Source organism: Tachyglossus aculeatus, chromosome 2 (assembly GCF_015852505.1).
Source record: "Tachyglossus aculeatus isolate mTacAcu1 chromosome 2, mTacAcu1.pri, whole genome shotgun sequence".
Lineage (NCBI taxonomy): Eukaryota > Metazoa > Chordata > Mammalia > Monotremata > Tachyglossidae > Tachyglossus > Tachyglossus aculeatus.
The window spans coordinates 22,388,357-22,401,226 of record NC_052067.1 but is presented as its reverse complement, the minus strand read 5'-3'; the positions used below and the strand labels follow the sequence as shown (position 1 = coordinate 22,401,226).

The 12,870-nt window shown below is 42.1% G+C and overlaps 1 protein-coding gene across 2 annotated transcripts in view; it reads left to right on the top strand.

The window, feature by feature from the left end:
* CNOT10 (CCR4-NOT transcription complex subunit 10) overlaps nucleotides 1-12,870 on the top strand; it is a 68,520-nt gene that overhangs the window by 17,429 nt on the left and 38,221 nt on the right. For both annotated transcript variants that reach the window (XM_038770148.1, XM_038770147.1), the window contains exons 4-6: nucleotides 1,070-1,220; nucleotides 8,513-8,658; nucleotides 11,371-11,457. In XM_038770148.1, coding sequence (XP_038626076.1) covers nucleotides 1,070-1,220; nucleotides 8,513-8,658; nucleotides 11,371-11,457 — 384 coding nt within the window. The remainder of the gene's footprint in view (nucleotides 1-1,069; nucleotides 1,221-8,512; nucleotides 8,659-11,370; nucleotides 11,458-12,870) is intronic.

The window sequence follows — 12,870 nt, the reverse complement described above, 5'->3', positions numbered from 1 at the left end:
GTGATATTGGAAGTGTAAAATCCACCCAACATTGTGCTTTTTCCTTTTCAAATAATACAAGACTTTTCTAGATATGGTTAAAGCAGCTCAGTGCTACTTATTTTTGGCCTTAAATCCTCTCTCTTCTTTGTGCCTTAAAAATAACTTCTTATGTTGAATTACTGTTATAAATTTGTTTTTAAAATGTTTCACTGATTATTTTAGAAATTATTTTTGTCTTTTATCCATACATTATTATATAATTCACTATTGAGCTAAATAATGCTATAGTCATAATGTGTATTAAAACACATTTAATTACATTGCCTTCTAATCAGTATTTTTATATGGGTGTATTTATATATCAATCAATCAATCATATTTATTGAGCGCTTACTGCGTGCCGAGCACTGTACTAAGCGCTTGGGAACTACAAGTTGGCAACATATAGAGACGGTCCCTACCCAACAGTGGGGTCACAGTCTAGAAGGGGGAGACAGAGAACAAAACCAAACATATTAACAAAATAAAATAAATAGAATAGATATGTACAAGTTAAATAAATAGAGTAATAAATACGTACAAACATATATACATATATACAGGTGCTGTGGGGAAGGGAAGGAGGTAAGGTATGTAAAAATGAGTCATATAGAGGAATATGGATTCTTTTTCTTCTTCTTAAGAATATGGATTCTTTTTCTTCTTATTATTATAATGGTATTTCTTAAGTACTGCTATGTGCCAAGCACTGTTTTAAGCACTGGGGTAGATACAAGGTAATCGCGTTGTATTAATCCCCGTTTTACAGATGAGGTAACTGAGGCACAGAGAAGTTAAGTGACTTGCCCAGGGTCACACAGCAGACAAGTGGTGGAGCTAGGATTAGGACCCACGTCCTCCGACTCTCAAGCCCATGCTCTTTCCACCAAGCCATGCTGCTTCTCTTAGTATTCTTTAGCCCCTCCCAGGTTGAAAAAGACAAGAAGGTGATAGCTGAATCGTTGGTGTTCACCTTTGTTAACGCTGATGTTTCTTTAAATTTTTCAAATTGTAAATCAAAGTAAATTATTTTCTGGGTCTTTTTCAGGTACACTCAGCTGTTGAAGAAATGGACGGCTTAGATGATGTTGAAAATAGCATGTTGTATTACAATCAAGCTGTTATTCTTTATCACCTGCGCCAGTATACTGAAGCTATATCCATTGGAGAGAAACTTTACCAGTTCATAGAACCTTTTGGTATGTTATGTATGGAAGCAGAGAATGTTGTGTTTTCCTTAAAATTCATTAGGTTTTATCATACTAAATTTATTAATGTGGCTAAGTTCTTGAGCAATATTGCCAGGGCCTCCTAAAATTGAGAGGCATGGCAGGGAACCAATTGTGCCACATTCATTCATTCAGTCATATTTATTGAGCGCTTACTGTGTGCAGAGCACTACACTAAGCACTTGGAAGGTACAATTCGGCAACCTATAGAGACAGTCTCTACCCAACAACAGGCTCACAGTCTAGAAGGGGGAGACAGACAGCCAAACAGAACAAGTACCCTCTCTAGTAGAGCTGAACCAATTCTTCCAGGCCACTGGTGGGAGTTTCCAGGGAAGCCTGGAAGCTGACTGTGTTGGAAACTTCCATTAACAGTTTGAGAAGGACAGCTCTGGTGTAGAAGTAGTGGCTGTTGTGTCCTCCAACCCCTGCAGACTCTTGGAAGGTCAAAAGCCACCCCGAACCTCCTCTATCTCTCTCCTTCTCTCCCCTCTCCCCTTCTCCTTCTGTCTATCTGTCTGTCTCTCTCTCACCACTCTCTCTTTCCTCCATTGTTTTTCTTTGTCCCCCATTCCCTTTTGGCCCCACACCCTAGAGGCCTCCATGCCCTGACCTGCCTTGGGCCATCTGGTCACCTAATTAACACATATAACAAACACCCCCATGACCCCTCCTTAGTCTGCCTCTGACTCCTTAGTTCCCTTTCCTCGTAGACATTCACATAATCTTCTGCTTCCAGATTCATTAGCAAATATAGGAGGAGAGTTTTAAGTTTAAAGTAGAGTTTCACAGTCAGATCTGTGCAGCTGGTGATAGTAGTCATTACTATGAAATTAATGGTCCTTTAGAGATCACCCAGGCTGCTATTAGTGCTCTGGCATTGTCCCTTCATTTGGGTACAAGTCATTCAGAGGGGAGTGTCCCAGGAAACTAATTATGGGTTTCTCTCTCCCTCTCTCTATCACTCAACAGTATTTAGTGAGTACTTTGAGTACTTGGAGAGAGTACAGTAAAATCAGTAGTTGTGATATCTGCCCTCAAGGAGCTTCAACCTAGAGGGGAAGACTGACACAAAAATAAATTACAGATAGTCCAGTGTAAATATATGTACATACCTGCAGTGGAACGTGGGGTGGTGGGGAACAGAGATGGGAGGGACAGTACTTAAATCCTTAGGTGACACAAGCGCTAGAGAAATAAAGTATTGATTAATCAACAAAAATCTCCTGGAGGAGATGGGATTTCAGAAGGGCTTTGAAAACGGGGAGAGCAGTGTTCTGTGGAGGTTAAGGGGAAAGGACTTCCAGATAGAAAGGAGGGTAATAATTAATATAATTATTAAGTACTTACTATGTGCCAGGCACTCTACTAAGTGCTGGGGTGGACACAAGCAAATCGAGTTGGACACAGTGGAGCTCACAGTCTCAATCCCCATTTTTCAGATGAGGTAACCGAAGCACAGAGAATGAAAGTGACTTGCCCAAGGTCACCCAGCAGACAAGTGGAGGAGCTAGGATTAGAACCCCATGACCTTCTGACTTCCACGCCCTTGCTCTATCCACTATGCCAGGCTACTTCTCCAAAGGTGTGAGCTTTCTTTGGAAAGCTGAGACACATTGGGTAGGTTAGTATGAAAGGAATGAAATGCGCAAGCTGGGCTGCAGTGGGAGAGGAGCAAGGATAAGCAGTGGGGAGAGAGCAGATTGAGGGCCCTAAAGCCAACAGTCAGGAGTTTTTGCTTGGTGTGGAGAACAGTGAGTGGTGATTCAAGAAGATGTATAGCGTGATATTTTAAGAAGTGATCTGGGCAGCAGAGTGAAGTGTGAACTGGAGAAGGAAAAGACTGGATGCAGGGAGTTCAGTGAGATGGCTGACACAGTGGTCACACGGGGATATGAGAAGCAGGGTTATGAGAAGCAGCACGATCTAGTGGAAAGAGCATGGACTTGGGAGCCAGATGATCTGGGTTCCAATTACAGCTTTGCCACTTACCTGTCGTATGACATCGGGCAAGTCACTTCACTTCTCTATGCTTCCGTTCCCTCATCTGCAAAATGGGGATTCAATGCCTGTTCTCCCTCCTACTCTTCCTGACATTTGGGAGAGTTTAAAAAAAAAGTCATAATTAACATAAATACAGTTTGTAAGAGTTCAGTCAGAACTGCTTAAAATCATGAAGGCCAGGAGGGCTACCCTTTTCCTTTTTTTGGCCCCTTTAACCCGGAAAAGCCACCATTTTCTCTTCTGGTAAATGAGACTTCATGATTTCATGATGACGCCTCTTGTTACCTTGAACTGGATTCTTAAAAAATGAGAAAGGGAAGAGAGCCTGGACTGTTGGACTGTTGGAGGACAGCATTCTACTTGGTTAATCAATTAGTGGAATTTATTGTGCACTTACTGTGTGCACTCAGGAGTGTAGAATACAGAGTCTCTGGTCCTGGTCTCTGCCCACAAATAGTTTCCTGGGTCTGTTCAGTCTAACCGAACAGAAGGATTAAATAATTATTTGGTCGCGATACCCATATAGCCTGCCTAAATTGATTTCATGTGCTTCAAATTGATTATTATATGTATTGTATTATCTGAAATGGACTCTACATAGAGCAAATTAACTGGATATATGGTGGGCTTGGCAGACCTAAACCTTGTAAATAACAGCAGAAACTGGGCTCCGAGCTCTCTCTAACCTGACTTGCTATGCTGTAAAGAGACTAGAAAGGGATAGATTTTAAGAAGAGGGAACTAAGATTTTCCAACATTTATTTGGGAAGTCTTTTTGAAGAAGGTAGACTTAGGGGAGAAATCTCAAGGTGGGTTGCTGGCTTGAGGGAGAGGAGGAGGATGATGAGCTTGTTGTTGGGTAGGGATTGTCTCTGTTGCCAAATTGTACTTTCCAAGCGCTTGGTACAGTGCTCTGCACACAGTAAGTGCTCAATAAGTACAATTGAATGAATGAATGATGTCACTGTGATCATTATCAATCAATCAGTAGTATTCATTGAGCACTTAAAGAGGGATGGACATTACTAAGCCCATCATCATCCTTAGGCTTTGAGAATCTACTCTGTGCAGAATGGTACTAGTTGCTTGGGAACTTAGGGTAGATGTGATCTCTAATCTCCAGGTTTCTAAAGTCTCAAGGAGGTGGCAGGCAGGGAGACAAAAGTTGTTTACATACAATAGGAACAGAGTAAAAGAGCAACTAGAACTGATAAACAAAAGAAAATGAATAAATAAATGGGGAAAATAAACAGACATACCCATATGATGAGTGTGACTGATGGGATAACTAGCCGAAGAATAGAGATTGGTCTGAGATGCCTTCTGGAGGGAGTGCCTTCTTGAGGGAGTTTTCAAGAACTCTGAGTCAGACAGGAGAGTTGAAAGCAAAAAAAAAAAATTAAGAGATTATTTTATTGTGAGAGAAGTCAGGAGTGGAAGCTGGGTTGAAACTGGAGATTAGAGTAGAAAGATGAGACAGCTGGTGAAGAGCCTTCAAATCAATGCCCTTTGGAGCTCGATGCGAAGAGAAGTAGGTAAGCATTGGAGGTTTTTGAAGAGAGGTGGTGATGTGCTCTGAAATATAATTGTGTTATATGTAAAGCGCTTAGTATGTGCCAAGAGCTGGGTTAGCTACAAAGTAATCTGGTCCCACATGGGACTCACAGTCTAAGTAGGAGGGCAAACAGGAGTGAATCCCCATTTTGCAGATGAGGTATCTGGGGCACAGAGAAGTTAAGTAAATTGCCCAAGATCACACAACAGGCAAGTGGAAGAGCTGGGATTAGGAGCCTTGTTCTTCGATTTAGCCATGCTGTGTTTTATGGTATTTTATGTTGCTTATGTTGCTTCAGACATCTGAAAGTTGAATAACCTGTAGAGAGAAGAGTCTTGAGGCAGAGAAACAAGTTAGAAGATTTTTTTTTTAATGGCATTTATTAAGCGCTTACTATGTGCAAGGCACCGTTCTAAGCTCTGGGGAGGTTACAAGGTGATCAGGTTGTCCCACCAGGGGCTCACAGTCTTAATCTCCATTTTACAGATGAGGTAACTGAGTCACAGAGAAGTTAAGTGACTTGCCCAAAGTCACACAGCTGACAATTGGCGGAGCCGGGGTTTGAACCCATGATCTTTGATTCCAAAGCCTGTGCTCTTTCCACCTAGTCACGGTGCTTCTCATCCAGTCATCCAGTCTGGAGGTGAAGAGGACATGGATGAGGGTTGTGGCTAAATGGATGGAGAGGATGGGCCAGTTCTAAGAAATACTGTGGATTAAAATGGGCAGGATTTAGAGCAGACAATGTGGGAGGTGGAAAAGAAGAATTAAAGACAACACCAAGGTTGCAAGCTTCTGGAAAAGAGATGATGGTGATTGTGTTGAAAATTGAGAAGAATTAGGTTTAGGAAGGAAGATGAGGAATTTGACTTTTGTCATACTGAGTTTGAGCTACTGCAGGGAGAAATGTGCTGAAAGCAGGAGGAAATAAAGAGTTTGGAAATGGCAGAAACCAGCCTGACTTCCAGATTTTTCCTAACAATTTCAGGTGCATTGGGTGCAGGAGTGGAAGAAACAGATGATCGTGAGTGATCTAGGTCTGTGGTTTGAGAGTGTGAGAGTAAAAGAGGAACAAGGGAGCAAATGAATTGTTCAGTACATGGAAAGTTCATGGACTTTCTTGACTAGAGAAAGGAGTGGTGTTAAAATCCAGGAGTTTTAAAATAGTCCGGCCTGGGTGGAGGGGGTGTGGGCCTGGAGGTCATAGTGAGCAGAAGGCAGCTTTGGAGGGTGAAGAGTTGTGCATGAGGTGGCAGATTAGCTATCATCAGAAGAGGTAATTCAGAGAGGGAGTGATGTAAGACATCCATCGCTACTTGAATGTCATTCTGACACCTCAGACTTAACATGTCCAAAACAGAACTCCTCATCTTTCCCCACAACCCAGTCTCCCCCTAAATTTTTCATTAATGCAGACAACACCACTCTATCCTCCATGCTTCACAAGCCTTTAATGTTGGCATTATCCTTGACTCATTTCTCTCATTCAGTCCGTCACCAAATCCTGTCGGTTCTGCCTTCACAACATCGCCAAAATTCAGCCTTTCCTCTCCATCTCAAGTGCTGCTATGCTGATCCGAGCACTTACCATACCCCACCTTGATTACTGCATCAACCTCCTTGCTGACCTCGCTGTCTCTCCCCACTCCAGTCTATTCTTCATTCTGCTGCCTGGGTCATTTTTCTAAAACACAGTTCAATTCGCCTCTGCCCACTCCTCATGAACCTCCAGTGGTTGCTCAGTCACCTCCTAATCAAAGAGAAATTCCTTATCATTGGCTTTGAAGTATGCAATCAGCTCCTCTTGCTCTTAACCTACCTTGATGATTTCCTACTACAGTCCAGTCTGCACAATTTGCCCCTCTAATGCCAGCCTAGTCTACTTCACTCTCCCCCGATCTCTAGTCTGTAAGCTCGTTGTGCACTTGGAACAGGTCTACAAATCTATATTCTACTCTCCCAAGCACTTCATACAGTGCCCTGAACACAGTAAGTGCTCAGATACCATTGATTGCTTCATCTTGCCACTGACCCTTTCCCATGTCCTCCCTCTGGCCTGAAACTCCCTTCCCCTTCACGTACAGCAGACTGCCACTCTTCCCCAACTTCAAAGCCTTATTAAAATCATATTTGCTTCAGGAGGCCTTCCCTGACTAAGCCCCCATATCCCCTACTCCCTCTCCCTAGCTGCGATGTTGCCTATGCACTTGAATCTATACTCTTTAAGCACTTGACATTCACACTACCCTCTGTAACACTTAGGTCCGAATCCGTAATTTATTTTAATGCCTGTCTCCCCCTCTAGGCTCTAAACTCCTTGTGAGCAGGGAACGTGCCTCCTAAATTTGCTGTATTGTACTCTCCTAAATGCTTAGTATAGTTCCCTGCACTTAGTAAGTGCTATTGAGTGATTGATTTATTGGTTGATTTTAAGAGATAGAACTTGTGAAATTAGAAGTGGTGTAGCATTTTGTAATGTTGAAGCCCAGCGTTTTCCCATGTTGGTACACAGTTGATGTGGACTGCACCTGTATGACAGCAGATAAGTATTGTGAGTACAGTTTATTGTGTGCTCACTTGGTATGGTGCTTGGGAGGTACTGAATAAAGTTACAGTGTCCCTCCCCACAAGATGCTTACACATTTCTAGGGGAAACAGACAAGTAGAATGGAGACACAAGGATCTGGGGAACCCAAACTTCTTGTATCGAAACTGATTATCTTGTATCTACCCTAGTACAGTGCTAGGCACTAGTCAACACTTAAAAATTACTACTGTTCTTTATTATCATTATTATTAAAGTCATCTTGTCTCTGCTTCCAAAATCAATGTCAGTAGCATATATTGAATACTTTCTGTGCGCAGAACATCATCAATCGTATTCATTGAGTGCTTACTGTGTGCAGAGCACTGTACTAAGCACTTGGGAAGTACAAGTTGGACTACTCTAAGCACTTGGGAAAATGCAGTGGAATAGAGTTGGTAGACTGTTTCTTGCCCACAGGAGTTTACAGTATATAGGGGATACAGTCCGCTACCAGACAGTCAGTCCGTGGTACTTACTGAGAGCTTACTGTTTGCAGAGCACTGTAGTAAATGCTTAGGACAGTTCAACAGAGTTGGCAGACACAGTCCCTCCCTCTAGGGGCTTACAGTGTAGAGGGGGCGACAGACTTTAATATAAATGAATAAATTACAGCAATGACCTCTCCTGTCTAAACTACTTTACGTCTGATAAATAGAAAAAAATAGAAAATGTGTGGGAGGATCTGAGTTTTAGCACTTGCTAAAACAGGTGTGTTTGAAGGAGACACTTAAATCTCTAGACTGTAAGCTTGCTCTAGACTGTAAGTTCGCCTCTAGACTGTAAACTCCTTGTGGGCAGGGAATGTGTCTGTTTATTGTTGTATTATACTCTCCCAAGCGCTTAGTACAGTGCAACACGGTAAGCACTCAGGAAATAACAATGAATGCAAGCTTGAATGAATTCAGATTCAGAACACATGGAAATTCAGTGATGTATTATCATTAGCATTATTAAAAGATATATTGAACTCATGGCTCTGGGCTCTGTCTGGAGGATCTCATGATTCCTTTGCTTTGGAAGGTAGGTTTTAACAGCTTGTTGTTTATTCTTTTGTATTTACTGAAAAGATGTTTAACCATGAGCTCTTATGTCTTTTTTTTTTTCTGTCTTGCATAGAAGAGAAATTTGCCCAGGCTGTGTGCTTCTTGCTTGTAGACTTGTACATACTAACTTACCAAGCTGAGAAAGCTTTGCATCTTCTTGCTGTTCTGGAAAAAATGATTTCACAGGGCAGTAATAACAAAAATGGAAAAAATAATGAGGTAAGTGTCCCTAAGTGGCCAAGCCAAGTAAATAATCAAATTGTGCTTGGAGACTTATGATTGAAGGTTATTTAATTTCCAAATCCCATACAAAACTTTATTTCATTAGCCATTCCAGCTCTACATTTTATAATTCTTACCTCTGTTCAGTTAAATTCCATATTGATAATCAGGTTGAACACAGTCCCTGTCCCGCATGGAGCTCATTGTCTAAAATGGGAGGGAGAACAGATATTTAAGTATGAGGAAACTGAGGCCCAGAGGATTTGAGTGACTTGCCCAAGGTCACACAGCAGGCTGGAACTAGAACCTGGGTCCTCTGACTCCCGGGCCTGTGCTCTTTCATCTAAGCCACTCTAATTTTATAACTCGAATAGTGGCTTGTATTTTAGATTTCTTTGAAAATAATTATTCAGCACCGAAATAAGTTGTTGCTCTTTCATCTTTCCATTTATCTTAAGGCCCTTGAGCATAACTAGAGAAGCAGCGTGGCTCATTGGAAAGAGCTCGGGCTTTGGAGTCAGAGGTCATGGGTTTGAATTCCGGCTCCGCCACATGCCTGCTGTGTGACCTTGGGCAAGTCACTTAACTTCTCTGAGCCTCAGTTACCTCATCTGTAAAATGGGGATTAAGACTGTGAGCCCCACGTGGGACAACTTGATCACCTTGTATCCCTCCCCGGTGCTTAGAACAGTGCTTTGCACATAGTAAGCGCTTAACAAATGCCGTCATTATTATTATTATTATAACTATTAAAACATCTGTGATTCTTCCAATGATGCAAGCATAGGGAATGGATTCTGAATTTACAAATGCCAAATAACTCCACCTCCTTTGAGTTCCTGAAAGAGAAGAAAATTATCCAAATAAATTGTTTCCATCAGTTTTCTATGATGGGGTGTGCTTGCAATCTACCTTCACAACCTCTTTTTTATGTTATTTGTTAAGTGCTTACTAAGTGTGATGCACGGTTCTAACCACTCGGTTAGATACAAGTTAATCAGGTTGGACATAGTCCCTGTCTCTCATAATAATAATAATAATGATGGCATTTACTGAGCGCTTACTATGTGCAAAGCACTGTTCTAAGCGCTGGGGAGGTTACAAGGTGATCAGGTTGTCCCCCGGGGTGCTCACGATCTTCATCCCCATTTTACAGACGAGGGAACTGAGGCCCAGAGAAGTGAAGTGACTTCCCCAAGGTCACACCGCTGATAATCGGTGGAGCCGATTATCAGGCTCACAGTCAAATAGGAGGGAGAACAGGTAGCTAATCCCCATTTTTACAGTTAAGGAAACTGGGGCACATTGAAGTGAAGTGATTTATCCAAGGTCACACTGAAAGGCATGCAGCTGAATTGAGATCAGAACCCAAGTCCAGGCCCATGATCTTTCCACTAGGACAGAAAAGGGTACATCAGGTAATGGCCTCTGCAGATTTCTTGAATGAAATATTCTTCTTGTAAGAAAACGCCCCCTTCTCTCCTGTGTTAGGGTTTCTGAGACAGAGCTAAAGGCCATCCTATATTCCTGTAGTGTCCAACCTGATGAGCTTGTATCTATCCAGTGCTTAGTACAGTTCGTGGCACATAGTAAGCACTCAATAAATACCATAAAAAAAATAGCAGTTGGCTGGGTTGGATGTCTGACAGGCTGCTGTAAAATACTTCAACCGGAATTATGTACCCCTCAGCATAGGCAGTAGCAGTAGAGAAATATTTGTACTTGATACAACTCTAGGTGAGAATTAAATGCTTCATCTTACACCCCCAAAAAATTGTCAGGGATGAGAGCATTAACGAAACTTAAAAAAAAGCCAAATTAGCTGACGTCTGTCTCTGACAATCATCCACTCCCGTTCCAGTCTTGAGCTCTGTATGGTGCCAAGGGAAGACTTGAAATATTTCTTCTCACTGCCACTTCTTTCAGCCCCTCAAGGACACGTGAAATCGGGAAATCTGGAGGGCTAGCCAGACATACTTGTCTAGACATACTCTCTCTGTGTCACTTTTAAAAGTAATATAAAAATCCCACCTTATGAAATACAGCAAATCCATTCCTCAGATAAGTAGGTAAAACAAGGGATTTCCATTGGGTAATTTAATATCGTGGTAATTGATGTAGTAAATCAGTTGTACTTATTGAGTGCTTACTGTGGGCAGATCACTATACTAAACACTTGGGAGAGTTTAACACATTCCCTGCCCACAATATACTTAGAATCTAGAGGGGAGGCAGACAGTAATATAAATAATATAAATAAATTACAGATATTTGCATTAAGTGCTGGGGTGGGGCACTTGAATAAAGGGAACAAAGGGTGATGCAGAAGGGAGTAGGAGAAAAGGAAGTGAGGACTTGGTCAGGGAAGGCCTGTTGGAGGAGATCATCATCATCATCATCAATCGTATTTATTGAGCGCTTACTATGTGCAGAGCACTGTACTAAGCGCTTGGGAAGTACAAATTGGCAACATATAGAGACAGTCCCTACCCAACAGTGGGCTCATGTGCCTTCAATAAGGCTTTGAAGGTGGGGAGAGTAATTGTCCGTTGGATATGAGCAGGAAAGCATTGCAGGATGTGGGTGGGAGGTCAGCAGCAAGATAGATGAAGTCGAATAAGGGACTGCGGTCTTATTTGGTCACGGATTTTTAATAGTATTGTTCTTGCATGTACCTCTAGTTACTTTTGCTTCTCCATTTGAATGTAGACAGGTAATAACACCAGCAAAGATGGGTCCAACCATAAAGCTGAAAGTGGAGCCCTAATAGAAGCTGCAAAATCCAAGATACATCAGGTGAGTCTATTTAAGTGAGACCATTTGTGTTTATTCTGGACAGTATACCTTTCACCTTGAAACCTTTTTAAAAATAGATGCGAAACTTTTACCTATAATATTTTAAAAATGCTCCATAAGACTGTTGTGTCCTGTGGACACTAAGTTTCTGTGATTCGCTGACTGCCAATTTTTCCACATTGAACCCAATTCTCAAATAGAGACTTCCGAGGGCACAACAATGCACCCCTAAGGAATTGCACAGGAGAGACTATCACTCTCCAGGCACTTTCTGTAGTCTTCCCTCACCCCAAATTTATTCCTAGCCCAATTGAAAAATCCCCTGCTGGGTGCCAGTAGTTTTCACTCTCACCCTCCATGTAATTTCCCTAGCAGCATGGCATAGTGGATGGAGCCAAAAGTCAGAAGGGCAGGGGTTCTAATCCCTGCTCCACCACGTGCCTGCTATGTGACCTTTGGCAAGTCACTTCACTTCTCTGGGCCTCTATTACCTCATCTGTAAAATGGGGATTACGACTGTGAGCCCCACGTCGGGCAGGGACTGTGTCCAACACGATTTACTTGTATCCACTCCAGCACTTAGTACAGTGTGTAACACACAGTAAGTGCTTCACAAATGCCATTATTATTATTATTAATAATAAAGTTATGGAATCAAAGTAGTATTTATTATGGACCTAATGTGGCATAGCACTGTACTGAGCGCTTGGCTAAGTAGAATTAGTAGACATATCTGACTTGAAGAAGCTTAAAATCTTTAGAATAAATTACAGAAAGGAAGTCAGCGTGGCTCAGTGGAAAGAGCCCGGGCTTTGGAGCCAGAGGTCATGGGTTCAAGTCCCTGCTCTGCCAATTGTCAGCTGTGTGACTTTGGGCAAGTCACTTCATCATCATCATCATCATCAATCATATTTATTGAGCGCTTACTATGTGCAGAGCACTGTACTAAGCGCTTGGGAAGTACAAATTGGCAACATATAGAGACAGTCCCTACCCAACAGTGGGCTCACAGTCTAAAAGGGGGAGATAGAGAACAAAACCAAACATACTAACAAAATAAAACTTCACTTCTCTGAGCCTCAGTTACCTCATCTGTAAAATGGGGATTGACTGTGAGCCCCCCGGGGGACAACCTGATCACACTGTAAACTCCCCAGTGCTTAGAACAGTGCTTTGCACATAGTAAGTGCTTAATAAATGTTATTAAAAAAAAGTAGCAAGACTATGAAAATACATACATGAGTGCTAAGAGATTTTGAATACTTGTGTGGAAATGGTAGTTGGAATTATGAAATAGGGAGTTAAGAAATCAGCGGGAAAAAGCCTCCTGGTGGAGATGCAATTTCAAAAGGGCTTTGAGGATGGGGAGAGCAGTGTCCTCTAGACTTTAAGCTTGCTATGGACAGGGACTCT